The sequence below is a fragment of the Scyliorhinus canicula genome, chromosome 17, assembly GCF_902713615.1.
Source record: "Scyliorhinus canicula chromosome 17, sScyCan1.1, whole genome shotgun sequence".
Classification (NCBI taxonomy): domain Eukaryota; kingdom Metazoa; phylum Chordata; class Chondrichthyes; order Carcharhiniformes; family Scyliorhinidae; genus Scyliorhinus; species Scyliorhinus canicula.
This window is the reverse complement of record NC_052162.1, coordinates 65789678-65813341: the sequence shown is the minus strand read 5'-3', so window position 1 is coordinate 65813341 and position 23664 is coordinate 65789678. Positions and strand designations below refer to the sequence as shown.

The 23664-nt window shown below is 45.6% G+C and overlaps 1 protein-coding gene across 2 annotated transcripts in view; it reads left to right on the top strand.

Moving 5' to 3' along the window:
• Nucleotides 1–23664, top strand: part of chm (CHM Rab escort protein) — a 169488-nt gene that overhangs the window by 129840 nt on the left and 15984 nt on the right. For both annotated transcript variants that reach the window (XM_038776122.1, XM_038776123.1), the window contains 4 exons: nucleotides 2173–2277; nucleotides 3367–3427; nucleotides 8225–8321; nucleotides 11056–11157. In XM_038776122.1, coding sequence (XP_038632050.1) covers nucleotides 2173–2277; nucleotides 3367–3427; nucleotides 8225–8321; nucleotides 11056–11157 — 365 coding nt within the window. The remainder of the gene's footprint in view (nucleotides 1–2172; nucleotides 2278–3366; nucleotides 3428–8224; nucleotides 8322–11055; nucleotides 11158–23664) is intronic.

Below are 23664 nucleotides of genomic sequence, written 5' to 3'. Positions count from 1 at the left end.
GGAGTGGTTCGGGGGGGGGTTTCATAGGGGGAGTGGTTCAGGGGGGGGTTTCATAGGGGGAGTGGTTCGGGGGGGGTGGTGGTTTCATAGGGGGAGTGGTTCGGGGGGGTGTGGTTAAGAGTCAACTTCGTCGCTGTGTGGGTCTGGAGTCACATGTAGGTCAGATCGGGTAAGGACAGCAGATTTCCTTTCCAGAACCAGATGGGTTTTTACGACAATCGGCAATGGTTTCATGGTCATCATTAGACTTTGAATTCCAGATTTTTAAAGAATTCATATTTGACCATCTGCCATGGCGGGATTCGAACCTGGGACCCCCAGAGCATTATCCTGAGTTTCTGCATTACTATTCCAGTGACAATACCACTATGCCACCCCCCCCCCCCCCCCCCCCTCCCGTGCGCCTTAATTTTGAAGAAGTGTGTAATATTTGTAATCCTTCAGTCCTTTGGCTGTCGCCAAGAGGATTGGGTGATTGTATCCAGCACCGTTACAATTTATATCCCTGCTTCCCCCCGCAAACTGAAATGCATTCTATCCAAACTGGGTGAGTTAGCTATTTTTTAAGTTCTCCCAGCCTTCTTGGTACCTCTTAATTTTTTATCTCATCCAGTATCCCGTTAACCTCTTCATTTATCAGAGCTTTGGCAAAGTCCTCTTCCTTGATAAGCTCCGTGTAAAGTATACAATTTAATATCTCAGCTATGCCTGCTGCCACCACTAATCAATCTCCATTTTGGTCACTAATTGGCCCACTTCTTCCCTGACAGCCCTTTCACTGTTAATATATCTGCAGCAGACCTTTGATTTCTTTTTTTTTATGTCAGTTAATCTATTTTTGTAGTTATCCCTAATTTACTTTTTCACTTGTCCCCTGTCCTTTTTACAAAGGAGAATCAGGCTCAATGCATTGTCAAGCTGACAGTTGCCATATGCCCCTTTTTCTTCTGCATTCTACTGTAATTCCTTTGTCATGGAAGAAACATTCTTTTTAACTGCTTTCCCTTTCCCACTTGTGGATATGTATCTGAACCATCTCCTCTTTAAAGGCCACAGATGCACCTTAACGTTGCTGCTTGAGGGTCATTGATTCCAATTTGCCTGAGCCAGATCTTTCCTCCATTCTCTGAAATTAGTCTTGCATTTATTCTCAATTGGTCCATCTCCAGAACTAACCTAAATCCTACACTATGATGATCACTATTCTTGAATACTTCCACTTGATCCACTTCATTCCTTTTGATGAATTCCAGCAATGCTATCCAGGAACTGTCTTTGCATACTAGGTCATGGCGGGGGAGGGGAAAATGGTGGATAGTGGTGAAAATGGGAAACATGTGTTGGCACTGAGTTAACGAGGGAAGTACGGGGGTGGGGGGTGGGGGGGGGGGGGGAGAGTAACCAAGTTGGCATGGGGTGTGGGAGTCATGAAGTGGGTGGGGGCATGGGCTGGCATATGTTGGCAAGGATGGTGCAGAGGGAGGGTGTGTGTGAGGGAGATCTGGAGGGATGTTTTTGGTATTATTTGTTATTTGTTTTAACACGGTGCTGGAGTACAGAGCAGGCCTTGTGCCTAGCCCACCTCCACACTGGGAGTCTGCAGATTCATTCCAGTATCACCAGTCCTGACTCGCTCCCCTCCCCCCGAAAATGAAAATCCCGGCTGCATATCTTTAAATGTCTGGATTTTGCCGAGCCAGGGAATCTCCCTACTTTGCAAACCTGACTCGGAGCTGAAAATCTGGACCTGAATGTGTGGGCACTATTTAGTTAATTGCAGTTTTTCTCTAGACTAATTTAGTCTTCTGGCATGATTTTAATTCTAAGTAACCTGTAAATTTCATTATAATTTCTTGTACCATAAGGTAATTTTTAATTGGTTGTAGCTTGCGAGTGCAAATTTGTCATAACCCATTTGATCCATTTCCATGTACATCTTTGCAGTTTTGAAGTTGGCCTAACCATCAATTTTAGTACATTTACAATTTTTCACTAAAATGAGGTTCTTGAGAATTTTAGGTTCAGTGTTTAGTGTAGGTAAAAATCCTGTTTCTCACTGTTTGATATTTAATATTCATTTACTTTCACAGGACATTCTTTTATATTGTTTTTCTTGTCTATGTAGTATCGACTAACTTAGCCTTGTTTCCCGCATCCCATGTTATTTTGCAGGTGTAAAGCTGTCATCGACAATAACGGCTATCGCATCAGTTGTGAACACTTTGTTGTGAATCATAACTATCTACCTGAGAAACATACTAAAAATGTACAGTACAGGTAAATGTTTTCTACAGTAAGAACTGTTGCACAGCATTCTTTCGGGCACCTGTGTTATGAGGGCGGTAGAATGTGAGATATATTTTCACATCTGTAAAATTAAAGGAATGCATTGACCAAACTAATCTGCAACCCATGATGGTTTAATAAAATGAATTTTAGAGCCTATAGTTCCCTGATGCTTTCTACATGGCAGTGCCTCAGCCAAACAGAGTTGAATTGTCAACCAATCAGCATGCCTTTCTCATGCAGTATTAATTGTGGTAGTTATTTGAAATTTGGTGTTCTTGCATTTGTTTTGATGATGGCAAGATGAAAATCTTTGGCGACAAGCCCCTCTCAGCAAAAAATAAACTTCCTTCAACTTTATGCAGCGGGAACTCTCCCCTCCCATGTCACCCCACTGTCTTGTTCCTGTCTAAGTCTCGGAAATACATGACTAGATGTGCAAGATGTTAGTGAAAGATGCAATCGTAATATTCAAACCTAGAAAACTACAATTAAGTAATAAGTGGAAAATAAAAGTGCATTAAAAATAATTTTGGCTCGGAAGTATGTTGTAAGGGACTCAGGATCACATGACCATGAACTTTGGTCTTTGTAGTTGAACATTGTGCAAACCCTTTGAGCATGATGCACTTTTGAGACACTCTCAGCTATCTTATCCTTCTGTGGAGTTGATCAAAACCTTTAAGATGCTGAGGGGTATTGACAGGCAGAATGTGGAGAGGATGTTTCCTCCTGTCGGGGAATCTAGAACTGGATCTTTTTAAAATGAGGGCTCATTTATTTAACACAGAGATTAGGAGATTTTTTTTTCTCTCATACAACCGTGAGCCTCTGGAACTCTCTTCCTGAAAAGGCAGTGGAAGCAGAGTCTTTGAACATTTTTAAGGCAGAGCTTGATGGATTCTTGATTAACATGGGGGGTGAAAGGTTATTGGGGATTGGCAGGAATGTGGGGTTAAAGTTACAATCAGATCAGCCATATCTTATTAAGTGTTGGAGCAGATTTGAGGGGCCAAGTTGCCTACTCCTGCTTCTAGTTCGTATGTATGTTCATAATTCTTCTATTTTTCTCTTCGTAAGGTACATTTCAAGAGGGGTGCTCATCACAGATTCTTCTGTCCTGAAGTCCAATTCCGAGCAGGTGGTGACGGTTCTTTCATTTCTGCAATTTGTGTAAAATCCAGCCACAGATGTTTTGCAAAAAATATTATTACATGAAAGTTGTCTGACCAACTGGACAATTTTTCAGAAAGTGATAGTTCTAAACTGTAACTGTTCAAAAGGAACATAATTTACGTACGGTCAACATACTTTGGTTCACTCGATTGTTTCCTGGGGTTTAGGATTTCTCCTATGATAGGATAAGCAAATTGGGTTTATAGTCTCCAGAGTTTAGAAGAATGAGAGGTGATCTTCTTGAAACCTACAAGATTCTGAGGGGGCTTGATAGGGTAGACACAGAGAGACTGTTTCTGCCGTTTCAGGAATCTAAAACACGGGGTCAATCATTCATGGCTGAGATTCGTTGAAATTACTTCACTCAAAAGAGTTGTTAGTCTTTGGAGTTCTCTAACCCAGAGGGTTGTGTATGCTCCATCATTGAATACATTTAAGGCAGGGCTGGAGATATTTTTGGTGTCACATGGAATTAAGGGATATGGGGAACGACCGGTAAAATGGATTTGAAGCTCAAAAATCAGCCATGATCGTAGTGAATGGCAGAGTAGGTTTCACGGGCCATCCTATTTCTTGTAGTTTTTCTGCCTACCCATGCATACATGTGCACATATATATTTAACAAAAACTCAAATGGATAACAATATATGTAAGATCTACTATTGGAGTTGACATGTTCCTAACTAGAGATCAGTCTTGATAGATGTGCCTGCTGACAAAAATCTTATTAGATGATGAATCCAAAAGATCTAAATGCTGGCAGTATTGTTGATCTGTCCAGGAGTTGACGGACAAACAGGCCTGATGTTGAGACTCAAAGTTCTTTATGCAAAACATGTGGAATTGATTTTCAGGTAGGTTAGTGGAGTAAAATAACTAGAAAAATTAAAGTTTTGGATACCATCACTCTGATCTTTCTGAATGGGTGATCCCAGTTTCATTGAATGGCCTTCCTCATCTGTTGTGAGCTTGCCTACGAATCCCTCAGTGGAAAATGTGCAGTGCAATATTAATTGCTCAATAGAACCAAAAATAAATCTTTTACACAGGCTTAACATCCAGCTGGGTATAATTGCCATGAGATACATAACATGAACTCATTAAAGTATTTTTTTAAAAGAATGATTTCCCATCGTCCTCCTTTCACAGCTGCGATTGTTATGTTGCTATCAAGTGTTTAGCAAATGAATGTCTTTTGTAGCAACATTGGCAATATTGCTGAATTGGAACCTGAAGTTTAAAGTCTGTTTTAGATGTTCTCTTAGGTACAGCCATGCTGACCACTCGCATAAATCCAAGATTCTTCATTCAGGTGTGTGCCCATGTTGTCCAATATAGAACCATATGATAGCATATCCCAGAGATGTACAATTAGACCTGATTGTTTTTTTTGCCCGTGCCACGATCCTTTTGAAGGAAATCAAATGTATAAAATTTAACTGAGCAAGCAGAGTGACAGTGTGATAGGCTGTCCCACCAGAATCATCATTTTGACTCTGGAACTGACCCTGGCAAACACACTTAACCAGAAACAAGCGGGTGCCTCAGTAATTCAAATAGGGGTCTTGTGATGCCATCAAGTTGGATCTGAAGTCCAGTTCAATAGCTAACCTGTTGAGAAAATACCTGATGATGCTGGCTTTGCAACCTGACATAACTTGGAAACACAATTTAAAAAGGCACTCGGCTGCAGGCACTCAGATCAATGGTGCTTTGGACTGTCAAGGAATTTCCCAGCACAGGTTGTTTCCGTCTTTTTTCTATCACTCCAATTAAGCACTCGCTACTTATATGTTTCATTTACAAAAAAACATTTTATTAAGATGTCCATGATTTTATAACAACAAAAGATACAAATACAAATGTAAACATAATTCAGTACATGACACACTCCTCCCCCAAGCAACAACCATATCCAGCCAACATGGCTTATACACACAATTCCCCAGTCCCTCCATCTCCTCGCTGATCCTGCCTAAACTAAACCAACTCCCCCTCCCCACCACGTTCCCTAACCCACCCTCCCCCTTCCTGTTGTATCTGCTAACAATTTAGTTTTTTCCCCCCAAGAAGTCGATGAACGGCTGCCACCTCCGGACGAACCCTAACATTGATCCTCCCAGGGCAAATTTAGTTTTCTTAAGCCTGAGAAACCCAGCCATGTCGCTAACCCATAACCCCAATTTCGGGGGCTACGAGTCCCTCCACGATAATAGGATCCGTCTCCAGGCTACCGAGGGAGGCAAAGACCAAAACATCAGCCTCTCTCGCCCCCCCCCCCCCCCCCCCCCCCCCCCCCCCGGACTCCCGGGTCTTCCGACACTCAAAGATTGGCACCTCTGGACTCTGCGCCACCCGCGTTTTTAGCACCATAGACATGACATCCGCAAATCCCTGCCAGAATCTCCTAAGCAGACACGTGCAGAACATGTGGACATGATTTGCGGGCTGTCCCGCACACCTCCCACACCTGACCTCACGCACCTATCCTCCACCCCACAGAACCTGCTCATCCGGGCTACCATCCTGTGTGCCCGGTGAACCACCTTGAATTGTATCAGGCTGAGCCTGGCACATGATGAGGATGTGTTGACTCTAGTCAGAGCATCCTCCCACAGGCCTGCCGATCGCTCCTTACCCAGCTCATCTTCCCACTTGCGCATTACCTCCCCTATCTGGGTTCCCTCCTACTCCATGAGCTCTTTATAAATTTCCGAGACCATCCCTTCCCCCACTCCCATTTTTGAAACTACCTTATTATATGTCTCATTTTTTCTTTGCTTTGGCGAGAGGAACATTTTCAGGACAACGACTAGTAGAAATTTCAACAACAGTGATGACTCAAGTGCCTGTTAGACACAACAGTTGAGTGGAGTTACTCATAGGAGACTGTACTCAACCTACAAAATAGCTTTTCTTACCTTCTTTGAAGGACACTACAGAACAAGACTGAGCTCCACCAGGCAGACTGTTGCTGATCTATGCAAACTAGTGTGGGGGAACTTGCTGCCTGCTGGAACAATGACCACGATTTGCGAGTGTTAAGGGTTACCACTGACCATAACTTTTTTTTATCTCTGCTCCTTATACATTGGGGACATTAACTGCATCTCCTAGTCTATACTGCACAGTTAGATCATGCAGATTACCAGTGCCATCTTTGCCTGATACATTCCCATTCCCATGATATTAACAGTTGGAATGAGAGTGTTCGAAATTTGCAGAAGTGCTGATTCCCCTTGCCTCTAGGACATGATTGATTTTGTGCATGTTCTTATCAAGGCACCAGTAGACAAGCCTAGAGCGTTTGTGAATAGAAAGGACTTTCACTCCATCAATATGCAATTGATGTGTAATCACCAGAGTAGGCTCATGAAAATTGTTCCTGTTTCACAGGAAAGCACACGCTCCCATCATTCTGGCATACTCATTCAATATCCCACCTTTCTGCACATCCCAGGAGATCAGAGGATGGCTGTTAAGGTACAGGAAATACCCCTTGCACACAGGATTGTTAACACTTTTGCACAAATCCACCTTGCAATGTCTGCTCAGGTACCGTCACAGCTGTATCGCTCCATAAGTCACAGTCACCATCAGTTCCACAGGCCTGAGGGAGACCAGATTTAAAAGGACTGACTGCTTGAAAACCCATTTCCATGTGATCCACCAATCTATCCAAGGTGAAGCTCTGAGTCTAGCTGGCAGCCCTTTAGAGATTCCACCAATGCTGATAAGGTTGTGAAGATTGATTCTCGTTGTGAGAACCCAGCCACACTGCCCTAGGATTTTCCTCGTTAGGCTACAGAATGCTGATGCTTTGGGAGATGACACCACACAGACTGGAAGCAGTCTTCTCAATACTTTGGTTTGATGTGACAATTGCGCGGGTTTCCTCCGGGTGCTCCGGCTTCCCCCCACAGTCCAAAGATGTGCAGGTTAGGTGGATTGGCCATGCTAAATTGCCCTTAGTGTCCAAAAGGTGGGGTGGGGTTACTGGTTTACGGGAATTGGGTGGAGGTGTGGGCTTGGGTAGGGTGCTCTTTCCAAGGGCCGGTGCAGACTCAATGGGCTGAATGGCCTCCTTCTGCACTGCAAATTCTATGAAATTGTATGAATTCCTTAATAGACTTTCCAATTTGTGGTATAACTGCTTGTATGGTGCAAGCAGGTTTTTCTTCATTACTAGGATCCTGATGTTTTCACCTCTGCCTGCAAGTTGACTCACCCATTCAATTTCTTTTTAAAAATCTCCTGTGGAGGGAAAAATACATTTCCCAAAATGTGACTCGGCAACCTCTCTTGTGCAATGAATAGGTAGAAAGAAAGATGAAAAACATGATCTATGGGAATAAAGATATTAATGATAAATCTCTCGGTCTGAAATATGACAGCTACTGAGGTTAACTAGATACCCATTTGTTTGGAGAAATGCAATCCTGATTCAAGGACAGTTCTGTGGACTTATTCCAGCATCTTGCTGTTTTAGTTTGCAATAAGAATTTTTTCCCTTAGCAATAATATTAATGATCTCCAGATAATGGAATGATATTTGTCACTAAAGACAACTTCCAGTGATATATCATATTGTGTCGCATCATCCTGAAGTCTCATCATCGCAAAAGTGCAGTGAGCCTTACGCAGGCAAACAGCAGCTCAATTGTGTGAAACAAGACGCGACAAACAGCCATGGCATGAAAGTACAAATTTAGGAATAAGGTTGATTATCAGTGATTCTTAACTATCTGCCCTAACTTTACAGATTTCTATTTTGACTGTGCCTGCAGTGGAAAAAGATCAACCTTCTGTACGAATCATTGAGCTCTGTCCCTCTTCAAATACCTGTCCACAAGGCACCTGTAAGTTGAGATATTTTGCACTTAACACCTGAACAAACAACTATTTTGTTTTGTAATCAATATCTAATCCTGTTTTCTGCTTTATTTTTCATATTTAAATTGATTTTTAACTGAGTGATTTACCCTGGTCACTGACTGTTGAAGATTAATTCCTTTATTCTTGAAGCTCCTGATCATGTGTTCTGAAGATGACACACATGTAATCAGAGTTGCCAGCTGACTGGAACTGAAGTCTTTCACTTGCCCTGAAAATGTGACTCAAATGATCGAATCATGAACTGAAATCATTGCTCTTCCTGCTCGGAGAGCATTACATGACAAATGGCTTTAGCTGATGTTACTAATTCAGTCATACCTGAGTGACTAAAATGTGTTTGATAATAGAAACTGATGTGGCAGACTATAGCAGAGGGCAGAATGTAAAGACAGTATGAAGTACCATAAAATATAGCGGTTAGTTTTGATTTATTGTTCAATTGTGTAAAGTTTTTATGTGGTGTTAGGTATTTTGCAATAAAGAAAATTAGATTCTCGTCACCACCAGCATGCCCGACCCGCTCAACATCACCACCATTGTCCTGCAAAGAATCTTGGGTGCTTCTGGGTATGTTTCGTACTGTGACCCGACAAAACTTTCTTCCACTTCATGGCACATTTAATATGTAAAGGAACCTGTTAAGTGAATGAAATCTGAAGAATGAACCCAGTTTCTGCCCAGGCAGTTCTTCATTCTGAACTGGTACTTCATTTCTCAATTATTTTCAATCTAACAAATGTCTTTTGATACGGTACTTTTATAATTTGGCTTTTTCTTGGAAAAAGCACCACCTGTGGGAAAAGGTTTGATGGAGTAGGTCCATAAACGCAGCTGTAAATCATCATGTCGAATAATATGAAAATTATTAAGGCGATACAAAACTGCCACTTTGAAATGGTCACTGCTAAATTGTTTAATTAGTGTACAAACATTTACAAAGAGTTGAATAAGGTCCCATGTGACCACGTTGCACATTGGCATATGACAGTGTAAGTCACAATTCCTGACGGGTGCTCAGAGATGAACAATGGTGCAGTCCTGAAGAAATCTCTAACTTTGGGTATCCTGCTAAAAGAAAAAATAAGAAGGAAAAGTTGATGCAGCTTTTCAGCTTAATATGTGCTATTTCTACTGAGTATCTTGTCCAAATGCTTTAGAGGTAGCCTAAGTTGAACTGAAATCATTGCTCTTCCTGCTAGTTACCCAGTCCGACAGCTGCATCTACTGAGCCTAGTAGTCCAAAACGGTTTGTGCTGCAACATGCTATTGCTATTTGGAAACCGTACCAGCCTGCAAAAATTCTCTCAACTTCTTAGTTTTGTTTCTTTTTGTTATTTTTCCCCTTGCTTTATTTCCCATACTCCTGTCAAAAGTCAATGAGTTCTGTTAGAATATAATTTTACAGATGACAGAAACTCTTCTGTGCCCCAATTAACCGAATATTTTTGTGAGTGAGCTAAGTAGTGTGTGGACCAGATCTTTTTGACTATAGAGCTATCACAAGTGAATTCCATATAGGGAGAGGGCAGGAAAGTGGAGTTGAAGCCCACAGTCAGCCATAATTTTATTGAGTGGTGAAGCAGGATTGACGAGGCATATGGTTTACTCCTGCACCTATATCTTGTGCATAGATGTTGGATGAGTACACATGTACTTTCCAACTAGCAATTGAGTACAAACCCTGACAAGTTTCTTTTCCACATCTCCACTCCAACCTGCCTTTTTTGTCAACTGGTGACAGCAAGTTAATTGTTATGGCATACTTTGCTCCCTAGCGATGCGAGTCTTAGACATTCTGAATCTGTCAGTACTGCATAGTACAGTGGGGAGCATGCCTTTGAAAGTGTGCAGTTTTTATTCAGGACAAGAAAATTGCAAGAGCCTCACTCACGTATGTACTTTAACAACACACCAAACATCTTTGGCAAGAAGTCTGTGTAATTTTGGGATGTTAGTGCCTTTGCTGAACAACTTGTAAATATTTTGAGGAAAGCAGTGTCTCACTGCGTTAAAAATAATATCCTTCTTGACACCTCTTGACAATTGAAATGCACAAAACAAAAAGAAACACTACTCTTAATAATGTGAAGTACCAAAGAATTAAGTCACACATCCACCTGTGATCGTCTTTTTTAAGCAAAACAAAAAACAACCACGTGGCTTAAATTGTAGTCGATGTTCAAAATATCACTGTGATAACTCCATACTCAAAACGTAACTTATTTTTGATTGAGATGTCGACCGTTTATGTTTCTAAATTTACAATGTTCATTTTCATCAATAAATAATGCTGTTTATGAGGTTGCATCTCTCGATATCCGATGTGCATAAATCCCTCAGTCTCTAATAAAGTTGCCTATACCAAGAGCGTCACCATAAATTAAATGTCTAACCTTGATGTATAAACTTCCATTGCTTTGGACAGTCAAGACCTATATCAAGTGGTACTGGCGATAGATGTGGAACCCAGACTGTTCATTTATTTCAAAGTGCAAATAATTAAATTGTCATTTATTCCAAAATGTGAAGGAAATAAAATCCTTAAATTTAAGCTGTAAAATGAGAAAAAGCTGCACTATAAAACATTATCTGATTGGTTTGCAGAAAGCTTATCTTGGTAGCACTTGAATTGCTTGTTCACCCCTGTTATTTTGTTTCATTTTAACAATGTGTCTCTTTAACTTGACTTTAAAATAGATCTGGTTCACTTAACTTGCCTGTCAAATGGAACTGCCAAAGAAGACTTGGAACCTGTGGTCTCTTCACTGTTTACCCAGTACAGTGAAAATGAAGAAACTGGTAAGAAGCAAAGACTTTAATCACTGCGCACCGTGACACGTGACAGGATGGACATTTGTATTCTGCCACACTCCATCTGCCACACTGATTTGTCTTAACTTAAAATTGCCAATTTGTTTTCAATGTTTTTATTGGGTTCTCGCATCTTGTATTGAACAATTCATAAGTCACATATTGCATCACCATGCCACAAGGGAAAAAAAGCAATGGCAAAAAAAGACAAACAGAAATCAGTACATATATTTACAGCCACTTGTCTTCCCTCCTGCTCTGGCTGTGGTCCCCCTTTAGTCAGCACACATCTGTTATAGTCCCCAATGTGGCCAGAGTATTTACAGGTGTCTATTTATGGTTTACTATGGGCTTAAACTTGCCTTCCGACTAGTCCCTGCGACTTTGTCCTTAGTTTCTCTCATTTTCTTTGTGAGCCTTCACTCCCTCTCCTTCAGCCCGCTCCCCCCCATTTCCTCTCTCCCTCTCTCCTTTACTCCTTTGTCTCTCGGGAATTTGTGTCCCTTGCACCCCCCCCCCCCCCAACCCCCGGATGGCAAATTTAATTTTTGCCGGCTCAAGAAATTCTGCTAGGTCGGAACAGCCAGTCTGCAGCTTTAGGTGGTGCTATTGATCACCAGCCGAGCGGGATCTTCCAGCAGGTATTCAGGGAGGCAAAGGCTAGAGTGTCATCCCCCTCCCCATAAAGAGCTCTGGCTGATCTGATACCCTGAAGACTGTCACTTTTGGCCACCAGCACTCCTACAACCAAGTAAATAGCCTCTCAGATGATCATCCGGTACCCAACAAGTCTGGGGCAGACCCAGGACATGTGGATGTGATTGGCTGGGCCGTCCTGACACTGTTCCCATTTGTCCTACATGTCTGGAAAAAACCTACTATTTCGGGTTATGGTTAGGTGCACTCTGTGCACCACCTTTAGCTGCTTTAGGCTCAGCCCTGCGTATGTGCTTCAATCCAGAGTCCTCCACCTACTTCTATGCCTAGTTCTTCCTTCCATTTTTCCCTTGCCTCATCTAGTAGGGGAAGCGCACCTTCTCCAATGGTTGCCAGTATAGGTCCCCTGTTTCCCTACCCGGGGTTATGCGCATCCAACAGTTCCTCGATTAACGAATTTCCTGGTATCTGGGGGTATGCCAAAGTTTCCTTACGGGGCAAGTTTGTGTCTTAGTTTGTTTATTTTTGCTAATTGGAACCTCTCCGTGAGTTCCTTACTGGTAGCTACTCTGTCGTCTGTGTACATGTGCCGAACTGTCAGTGGCTCCTCGTCCTGTCTCCACCTTTTGAAAGTGGCATCCATTATTGCAGGAGCAAACCTGTGGTTGTTGTAGATGTTGCCCATGGTGCATATTTTGGTTAGGCGAGATGGGCCTGTTGGACCCGCATTCAGTTGGATCTTTGCTCTTTTTGGGTATCAGCGATGTTGATGCTTGTGTGGTGTTAGTGGCAGGGAGCCCTTGCTAGCGAGCCTGTGAAAATCTCCCGCAAGTGTGGGGCCCTTCCCCACCTGTGTGCAGTTTTTCTTTAAGAGAAATACAACACAGAACAGGTCCTTCGGCCCACGATGTTGTGCCGAACTTTTGTCCTAGGTTAATCATAGAATTTTGGACAGCAGTTGATGTTCTCCATGACCTCTGCAAGACTTAATAGTGCTTCCAGGCCCCGTCTCTTCTCTTTCCCCCATAATCGACATTTTCAGTCCGTCGAGGAACTGGTTCATCCCTGAGACCCCCTTGGAAAGCTCTGAATTGTACAGCCCTCAGTAGAGGGTCAGGAAGGCCTTGTTGACCCTTTCTGGCATGGTGACTAGCCTGCTGCTGCTGTCCCTAATCTGAGCTATTTCCCTTGTAGCTGGCTGCTTTCTCAGTTAGTGAGCCAGCAGACGGCTAGCTTTGTCTCCGTGTTCGTACCCCGCGTCTGTCGGAGCTGGTGCATTGCTTTCCCCATGGAGAGCAGGTCAAAGTCCATTTTCAGTTCCTTCCTCTCTGCCAGTAGGCCTAGGGTCGAGGCTGTGGATTACCACCTATCTACCTCCAGATGGAGTCAACCAACTTTTGCCTCACTGTCCTGACCTTCCTATCTCTGTGCCTTATACTCAATAATTTCCCCCCTTCTCACTGCCTTCAGCACTTCCCAGAACGTGGAGAGTGGGACCTCCCCGTTCTGATTGTTGGTAATGTACCTGTCTATGGCCTGTGATATCCATTCGCAGAAAGCCTTATTGGTGAGGAGGTCTGTCAAGCCACCATGAGGCTGTTGTGACCAGCCCATCTCCAGCCTCATATCCACGTAATGTGGAGCGTGGTCGGAGATTACGATCACAAAGTATTCTGTTCCTACTATCCCCGGGAGCACGGCTTTCCCCATTGCAAAGAAGTCGATTCTGGTGTAGACCCTGTGAACCTTGGAGAAGAAGGAAAACGCCTTCTCCCCCGGGTATATGAACCTCCATGGGTCCACTGCCCCTATCCATTCCATGAACAGGCCCAGTTCCTTTGCCATGTTTGACTTTTTCCCCCCCCATGATGAGTCGGTGTGTGTGTTTGCCTCTCAGGTGGAAGACTATGTCGGCTTTCATACTTTTCAGGTGGATGAATACTCTGGATCTTTGCACTGGACCATTAAGTCCCCTGATGTTCTAGGTGACGATTTTGACAGGGCGTTTCTGTCCCCCACTCTTCCCGCGGGATCAACCATGCTTACCTTATGGATGCGCCCCTGAACTCTGGGATATCCCTTTGTTAGGGGGCCCAAAGTGGCTGTTTGTGGTGCCTTTGCATTCCTTGCCGCCATGCATGATCTGCCGTAGCCATCTTAGCACCCTCTCACCTCCCATCCTGCCCCTGCTTTCCCCCCTCTGTTTAACCTCCCTATAGCCCTGCGCCACCCCTCTCCTTCGTACTTCCTTGTGCTAACTCACCCACTAGTATGGTGCCCGCCCCCCGGATCGGTGTATACCTCACCCCAACCGATGTCTCTCTCTCTCTCTCTCTCTCTCTCTCTCTCTCTCTCCCCCCCCCCCCCCCCCCCCCCCCCCCCAACACCTCTTCCCCTCCTTTCTGAGACTCAACATCAGAACAATCCCGCCCAAATAGCTTCTACATGTTTCATTGAACGATAGTTGTGGTGTCTGGTTCGCTGTTTGTACTTTGGGACTTGAATAGGTATCTTTTTACTTCAATTGCTTGATCGGTTGGCAAATTCTGAATCACCAGAAGACCCTGGATTCGCCATCATAGCAAATCGGCAGGAACCTTGAGAGTAAATTGGTATTATGAACAGAAATACAGTCATGGCATTGTGGCACAATGGTCAGCACTGCTGCCTCCCAACCCCAAGGGACCCGGGTTCGATTCCGGCCTTGGGTGACTGTCTGTGTGGAATTTGCACATTCTTCCCGTGTGCGTGGGTCCTCCAATTTCCTCCCACAGTCCAAAGATGTGCAGTTTAGGTGCATTGGCTATATTAAATTGCCCCTTAGGGTGGGTTTATGGGGATTGGGCCTCGGTGCAGACTCGATGGGCTGAAATGCCTCCTTCTGTACTGTTGAGATTCTATGATTACTAGTGTTTGATAATGGGAAACCTATTTTCCCCTGCTGATACTGTAGTTGAAATCACCTAACTCCGAAATCTGGGCGCATTTTTTAAACTTAAAAACAGAAAATGCTGGAGATACTCAGCAAATCTGGCAGTGTCTGTAGGAAGCAAAGCAGTTAATATTTAATGTGTGATCTTTCATCCAAAAGGATATTTTGATTTCTCGTATCTGCATTATTTTGCTTTTGTGGCTTTTTTAGAGTGGTTTTCTATACTGGGTAGTACATCATTGCAGTGTTTTGTTAATCTTATTTTATGTATTGATAACATAACTTCTGTTTTACTGTTGGAATACTGATCTACTGTAACTCTGATTTGATCTCTAGGGACCTTTAATCAGAAGCAAATATTATTGAGCAATGTCACATTGTGATGAGACATAATTGCATGCGGAGTAATATAAAAAGTGGTTATCTATTAATGTGATACACTCAAGAGGTTGGAAACAATGTTTAGAAGCTTAAAACTAATGATCTTGAAATAGATATGAAAAGTATACCTGATCACATTATTCAGGAACCTGACTACCTCGATGAGAACTGTTGCTTGCTTCTGACATGACATTACAGTAATCACACATGCTAACACATCAATAACTCATGCACATAATGAAGCAATCACTTCACACTCCAAAGCTAGACATTATGTACAACACCTGGGGTCATAATTGTTGTTCTGGTTACATTTTAATGAGAACACATTTGCAAAAGAATGACGTGCTATTGCAGCGGTGTTCAGTCATTTTTTTTCTTCTGTCTCCCGTCTTTGAGTCATCCTTTTATAAATACCATTCTAATGTAATTAGCTTACTGAATGATAATGACAATTCAGCTATACGTGTGTGTGTGTGTGTGAACATGATATCTCTAATAGATCTGTAGAAACAAAAGATATAACTATAAATGAAAAATCAGACTGGTATGTTTGAAGCTTGGTATTAGCATGTTGGAGAAGTATAGAAGGTACTTCACCATCTGACTGTGGTTTGGCAAACCAGTGAACACCTAACTAATCAAAAATTCAAGATATTAACAGGGAAATACAGGGCAGAAATAAAGATGAACTATTTTTCTGTTTGGAGATTCTAAAACTAGGCGGCACAGTCTAAAAATTAGGGCCAGACCGTTCAGGAGAGATGTTAGGAAGACCTTCACACAAAGGGAGGTGGAGGTTTGGAACTTTCTCCCACAAACACCAGTTGAAGCTAGAACAGTTGTGAATTTGAAGTCTGAGATAGATTTTTGTTAAGCAAAGATATTAAGGGCTAGGGGCCAAGGGTGGGTATATGGAGTTAGGCCACAGATCAGCCATGATCTCATTAAATGGCAGGACAGGCTCGAGGGGCTGAATGGCCTACTATGTTTCTAAAATGAGATATAATCTATTTCCATGCATCGGTAAACACGAAACACTAGAATTTAGGAATAAGAGATGATAGTACAATGAAATAATTGGATTCCAAATCTAAACAGATACAGGAATAAAACTTGAATGTTGAAAATAGATAAGTCAGCAACTGAAAACAAAAGTTAGTTTAAAGGCCCTTTCTTTAATTGGCAGCACATCTATCTTCACTTTCCAGATACTTTTTATATCTGTTATCCACATCCCTCAATTTCTGTTTATTTCCCCATTTGGTATAGTTTTTATTTTAGCAGTGAGCTAAGACTGACGGTAAGTTGATGACCTGTTTAGGCATGATGGCATGGAAACAGATTCGCTAATTGTTGCATTGATGATCTAATTGCTAGGAGTCTGTGTCAGTGTGCCATTCTCGGGAACTTCTGTTGTGCTTTTATATGTTATAGATTTTTAGTACAAACAAAGCCTCGCACAATTGGCTTCAGTGGTTCACTGCTGTTTCATCAACTGAAACCGCTCAACATTTTGTACTCATTTTATTTTTTTCTGACAAATAAACCCTTGAGTAGCATCTCAAATTAACTTCACGAATAAAACTTGCAAAAAGATGAACATTGTGATTGTTGTTCCATCACAAGTAAACTATAAAAGTCAAAACTACTTATCTTAATAGTTTTGCCGCCTTCTTCTCCAAGCCGTCGATATCCTAATACCACTTCACATCTGGTAATTTTACATATTGTCAAATTACATGTTGTGCACATTGATTACTTGAAGCCAGTCTATAGCAACATTAATGAATGTTCCAGAAATGAGTTTTGCAAAATAGGGTGTTCCTCTCGCTCTTACTGCTCATAACCTTGACGATGGATTCATTAAGCTGAGACTGCTGAAGTAGAGGTTTTGTTTTTTTTTGCTGCTGACTCATATTAATTCTAGCTATATTGTGATTGCTAGAAATAATGATTGTTGTCATCCTGACAAAGCAGTTGAGTGATTTGTTTTTCATTTTTCACTTTGTTTGTAAACTGAGTTCTAGCTCAGGATCTTCAATGCTGAAGGAAAAAAACTAGCGAGTTTGCTAGCTTTCGCATTTTAACTTGGTGTTAATTTTTATGCATTGAAAATAAGTAAAATTTTGGCCCATGTCTGTTGTAGCCAAATTTTCTGACCAAACAAAGATAGGTGGAAAAGCAAGCTGTGAGGATGCAGAAGGGATACAGATATGTTAAGCGAGTGGGTATAAATTGACAAAGTATAATCCAGTTGAGGTTATTCACTTTGGTAGGAAGAATAGAAAAGCAAAATTTCAGTAAAATAGAGAAACTAGAATGCTGCATTACAGAGGAATATGGGTGCCCTTAGATATAAAATAAAGAATTACGAAGGCAAATGGTTAGGACAAACTCTGAACCTTTTCAGTATTTCACATTCCAAGCGTCAGTGTTCAGTGTTAGGAACTTGTTTTGAGAAAAGGATACAGACTGTGCTCATTAAACTAATATAGCAAAGAACAAGGAAGTGGGAGTAATTAGATATCTGCTTCAAAGAGACAGTACAGGCACAATGGACCAAATGGCCTCCTAGTGTTCTGTATAATATTATGATTCTATAACTTGGAATGGTATTTTTTAACCTGTTGGAAATTGGTATTCACCATTCTAAATTCAAAAGCAACTATTGGGATTGATGCTTCTAGCTTGATCATGTGGAATGGTTGTTTTAATGAATTTGCAGATGCAGCTGGAAATCATTGCAGATTCGGGATGCTTTGACATTATCTTCCCTATTGAATTTGAAAATTTTCAACTGAGAGAAAACACAAGAAGTGATTGAACATTTACGTTGGATGCTACTTTTGGTTTACCTATGCTGTAAATATTAAAGCAATCAACAAAGGTCCTGTTTCGACTTTTCCCCCGGGGGGAAACACAGCCGGTGGATGAACTGGACTTGCAGTGGAGCGGTCCAAAAATCGGTTTTACCTCAGAGAACGGCGAGAGGCAGAACAGGCAAGATGGCGGCGGGCGGGGAAGCAGCAGTGGCGTGGCAGCTGTGGGTGCGGGAGCAGCAGGAGCTGCTTCAGCGCTCCTTCAAGGACCTCAAAGCCGAGATTGTGGAGCCGTTTAAGGCCTCGCTGGACAAACTGGTGGCGACGCAGACGGCTCAAGCCGAAGAGATTCGGGAGCTGCGGCACAAGGCTTCTGAGAATGAGGATGAGCTTTTGGGCCTGGCAGTGAAAGTGGAGTCACACGAGGCACTGCACAAGAAATGGCAGGCGAGGATGGAGGAGATGGAGAACCGCTCCCGCCGGAAGAATCTACGGATTTTGGGCCTCTCGGAGGGGCTGGAAGGTTCGGATTTGGCGGCCTATGTGGTCCTAATGTAAAACTCGCTGATGGGTGCAGGGTCGTTTCGTGGTCCCCTGGAGCTGGAAGGCGCCCATCGAGTGCTGCAGCGGAAGCCCAGGCCGAACGAACCGCCCAGGGTGGTGCTGGTCCATTTTCACCGCTTGGTTGACTGGGAGTGCGTGTTGAGGTGGGCGAAGAAGGAGAGGAGCAGCAGGTGGGAGAACACGGACGTACGGATTTTTCAGGACTGGAGCGCGGAGGTGGCAAGGAGAAGGGCTGGCTTCAATCGAGCGAAGGGAGTGCTCCACAGGAAGGGGGTGAGGTTTGGCCTTCTACAGCCGGCTTGCCTCTGGGTCACGTACAAGGACCGCCAGCTCTGTTTTGTCTCTCCGGAGGAGGCCTGGGCTTTTGTCCAGGCTGAGAACTTGGATGAGGACTGGGGGGCTGGGGGGAAATGTACTTTGATTGGAGGCTTTGCCCTCTTGGGTATCCTTTCGCCCATAGTGGCTGTGTTTGCTGATGGTTGTTTCCTGTTTGTCTTTGCTATTTTAGTTATGGTTATTTGGGTTCTTTCGGGGTTTCTTTGGGGCTGTTGGTTATATATTGTGGTGGTTTTGTTTGTTTTTTCCACTGGTGGGTTGGGGAGTAGTTTGAGGTCCCGATGGGTCATGTGTCCGTCTTTTTCCCGCGTGTTGGGGCGGGGCACGGGTTGGAAGCGCGGGCTTTCTTCCCGCGCCGGAGGAATTGGGGGCGGGACCAGCGCTGGGAGGGAGGGATTGGCGGCTGTGTTGCATCCGGCGGGGGGGGGGGGGGGTGTCGTGGTTATGGCGGGAGTAGCCGGGGTCAGCAGAAATCAGCTGACTCATGGAAGCATAATGTTAGGGGTAACACAGCTAGGGAGGGCCCTACCTTGGGAGGGGGGGGGGGGTGTGCCGGGTTGTTGCTGCAGGGACTGTGAGGGAAGGGATGGTGAAGGGGGGGTTGGGAGGGGGGTTTGCCACCGTGGGGAGCGGGCTTGGGGGGGTTCCCCGGGCACGTGGTGGGTTGAGGAAGGGCTATGGCTGATCGGCGTAGAGGGAAGGGGACGGCCCCTCGGGTTCAGTTGGTCACATGGAACGTGAGGGGGCTGAATGGTCCGGTGAAGCGATCCCGGGTCTTGCTCACTTGAGGGGGCTGGGAGCGGATGTGGCTGTGCTCCAGGAGACGCACCTCAGGGTTACGGATCAGGTGAGGCTAAGAAAGAGTTGGGTGCGACAGGTGTTTCACTCGGGTCTTGATGCAAAGAACCGTGGGGTGGCAATTTTGGTGGGTAAGAGCCTGTCGTTCGTCGCGTCCAAAGTGGTGGCGGATAGTGCAGGTCGATATGTGATGGTGAGTGGGAGACTTCAGGGGGAGCGGGTGGTCTTGGTTAATGTTTATGCCCCCAACTGGGATGATGCAGTCTTCATGCGGCGTATGCTGGGCCTGATCCCGGACCTGGAGACAGAGAGATTGATTCTGGGTGGGGACTTTAACACGGTGCTAGATCCGGCTCTGGACCGCTCTAAGTCTAGGACGGGCAGGAGGCCGGCAGCTGCCTCGGTGCTGAGGGGGTTCATGGATCAGATGGGAGGGGTGGACCCTTGGAGGTTTTTGAAGCCGGGGGGTAGGGAGTTCTCCTTTTTCTCCCATGTTCATAAGGCGTACTCGTGCTTAGCAGGGCGCTGATCCCGAGAGTGGTGGGGGCGGAGTATTCGGCGATAGCCATTTCTGATCATGCTCCACATTTGGTGGACCTGGAGCTGGGGGAGGGGAAGGATCAACGCCTGCTGTGGAGGTTGGATGTGGGGCTTTTGGCAGAGGAGGAAGTGTGCGGTCGGATCCGTAGGGGTATAGAGGGGTATCTGGAAACCAATGACAACGGGGAGGTGCAGGTTGGGATGGTTTGGGAAGCGCTAAAGGCAGTAGTTAGAGGGGAGCTGATATCTATTTGGGCGCACAGCGAGAGGGGGGAGAGGGTCGAGAGGGAGAGGCTGGTGGAGGCGATGGTCAGGGTGGATAGGAGATATGCAGACACCCCGGAGGAGGGGCTTCTGAAGGAGCGGCGCAATCTCCAAACGGAGTTTGACATTTTAACCACCCGTAAGGCGGAGGCGCAGTGGAGGAGGGCACGGGGGCGGTGTATGAGTACGGGGAAAAGGCAAGCCGGATGCTGGCTCACCAGCTCCGGAAGCGGGAGGCACCCCCTGGGGAAGCAGGCGGGATGGACCGCTTTTTGGATAAGCTGGAGTTCCCAAGAGTAGGGGACGAGCGGGTGGAGGGTTTGAGGAGTTGGTGGAGGCGCTGGGAAGCCTGCAGACAGGGAAAGCGGCGGGGCCTGACGGGTTCCAGGTGGAATTTTATAAGAAATTTTCAGATTTGCTGGGCCCGCTGCTGGTGAGGACCCTGAATGAGGCCAGGGAGGGGGGGGGGTGGGGGCTTTGCCCCCGACGATGTCCAGGGCAATTATCTCTTTGCTCCTGAAGCGGGACAAGGACCCCCTTCAGTGTGGGTCTTGTAGGCCAATCTCGCTCCTTAACGTAAATGTCAAGTTGTTTGCAAAGGTGCTGTCCAGGAGGGTGGAGGATGTGGTCCCGACGGTGATTCATGAGGACCAAACGGGGTTTGTAAAGGGGAGACAATTGAATGCCAACGTGCGGAGGCTCCTGAATGTTATGATGATGACGCCGGTGGCTGGGGAGTCAGAAATAGTGGCGTCCATGGATGCGGAGAAAGCTTTTGATAGGGTGGAGTGGAGTTACCTGTGGGAGGTGTTGCGGAGGTTTCGGTTTGGTGAGGGGTTCATTAACTGGGTGAGGTTGCTGTACAGCTCCCCGGTGGCGAGTGTGGTGACGAATGGGAGGAGGTCGGCGGACTTTCGGCTTTCCAGAGGGACGAGGCAGGGGTGCCCCTTGTCTCCCCTGCTCTTCGCGTTAGCAATTGAGCCCCTGGCCATGGCACTGAGGGACTCGAAGGGTTGGAGGGGGATTGTGCGGGGGGGGGGGAGGAGCACCGGTTGTCGCTGTATGCAGATGATCTGCTGCTGTATGTCGCGGACCCAGCTGAGGGGATGCCAGAGGTGCTGAGGATACTTGAGGAGTTTGGGGATTTTTCGGCATATAAGCTAAATGTGGGGAAAAGTGAGCTGTTTGTCCTGCACCTGGGGGGTCAGGAGAGGGAGATAGGGGAACTCCCGTTGAGGAGGGCTGAGGGGAGCTTTAGGTATCTTGGGGTCCACGTGGCTAGGACCTGGGGGGCTATGCATAGGCTTAACCTTTCGAGGCTGGTGGGGCAGATGGAGGAAGAATTCAGGAGGTGGGATGTGCTGCCACTCTCGTTGGCAGGCAGGGTCCAGTCAGTTAAAATGACGGTGCTCCCGAGGTTTTTGTTTCTTTTCCAGTGCCTCCCCATGTTGATCTCGAAGGCGTTTTTTAGAAGGGTGAATAAGTCGATTCTGGGGTTTGTGTAGGCGTGGAAGGCCCCGAGAGTAAGGAGAGTATTTTTGGAGCGAAGGAGGGAGGTAGGGGGCCTGCCGCTGCCCAACCTGTGTGGATATTATTGGGCGGGAAACATGGCGATGATTCGCAGGTGGGTGACGGAAGGGGAGGGTGACGCATGGAAGAGACTGGAGGTGACGTCCTGTGCGGGTACGAGTCTGGAGGCCTTGGTGACGGCCCCACTTCCACTCCTCCCGGCAAAGTACTCCACGAGTCCGGTGGTGGTTGCTTCTCTCAAAATCTGGGGACAGTGGAGGCGGCATAGGGGGGAAGTGAAGGCCTCAGTTTGGGCACCGATACGGGGCAATCACCGTTTTGCGCCAGGGAGAACGGGTGGGGGATTTGGGAGTTGGCACAGGGCAGGCATCAGACAGTTTGGGGACCTCTTCGTGGATGGGAAGTTCGCGACTCTGGAGGAGCCGGTGGGGAAGTGGAACCTCCCCCCTGGGAACGCTTTTAGGTATATGCAGGTCAGGGACTTTGTTAAGAGGAAGGTGGATGAGTTTCCGCGGCTGCCGCCAAGGGGGGTGCAGGACAGGGTGCTTTCGGGGACGTGGGTCGGGGAGGGGAAGATCACGGCTATTTACCAACTGATGCAGGAGGAGGAGGAGGCCTCAGTAGATGAGCTCAAAGCGAAATGGGAGAAAGAGCTAGGGGAAGAGATTGAGGATGGGACGTGGTCGGACACCCTGGAAAGGGTGAATTCCTCCACCTCTTGTGCACGGCTCAGCCTAATTCAGCTGAAGGTGCTGCACAGGGCTCACATAACGGGGGCAAGGATGAGCCGGTTTTTCGGAGGGGAAGATAGGTGTGGGAGGTGTTCGGGTGGCCTGGCAAACCGCACCCATATGTTTTGGGCATGTCCGGCTCTGGAGGGGTTTTGGAAGGGGGTGGCGGGGATTTTGTCGGAGGTGGGGCTGGGGTCTCGCGATCTTTGGGGTAGCTTCGGAGCCGGGAGTGCAGGAGGCGAGAGAGGTCGGCATTCTGGCCTTTGCATCTCTAGTAGCCCGGCGCAGGATTCTGTTACAGTGGAGGGATACGCGGCCCCCGAGTTCGGAGACCTGGGTCAACGACATGGCTGGGTTCATCAAGTTGGAGAGGATGTAATTTGCCGTGAGGGGGTCGGTACAGGGGTTCTTTCGGTGGTGGCAGCCCTTTCTCGATTTCCTGGCGAAGGGGTAGAGAGTGGTCGGTCTCTGCAGCAATCAACGGGGGGGGGGGGGGGGGCAAGGGGGGGGGGTTTGGTGATGGTTAGGGGGTGTGTTATGTTATTTTCTTCTTTCTTGTATTGCTATTTGTTATTATTTATTTTGGGGGGGGAGAGTTCTTTTCTTGTTTTGTTTTGGCGTGGAAACACGCCTTGTTTGTTTTAAATTGCGGGGAGATAATTTGTTATTGTTATTAAAAAACTTGAATAAAAATTATTTTTTTTAAAACTCTGCAAGAAATAGCTCGCTATGTTATGCCTTCTAATGTTTACCACGTTACATGGATTGATGTGAATGTAAAACTTCCAGCCCATTTACAAAGAAGAAAAGCTTTACCTATCATTTACATTACTTAAAACATAATTGAAATTCTTTTGTTCACATACCAGCGATAATAACAAGGAACATCAGGTGCAGTTCTGCTCCAAGTGCAGCATGCACGAGTTTTCACCTGGTACAT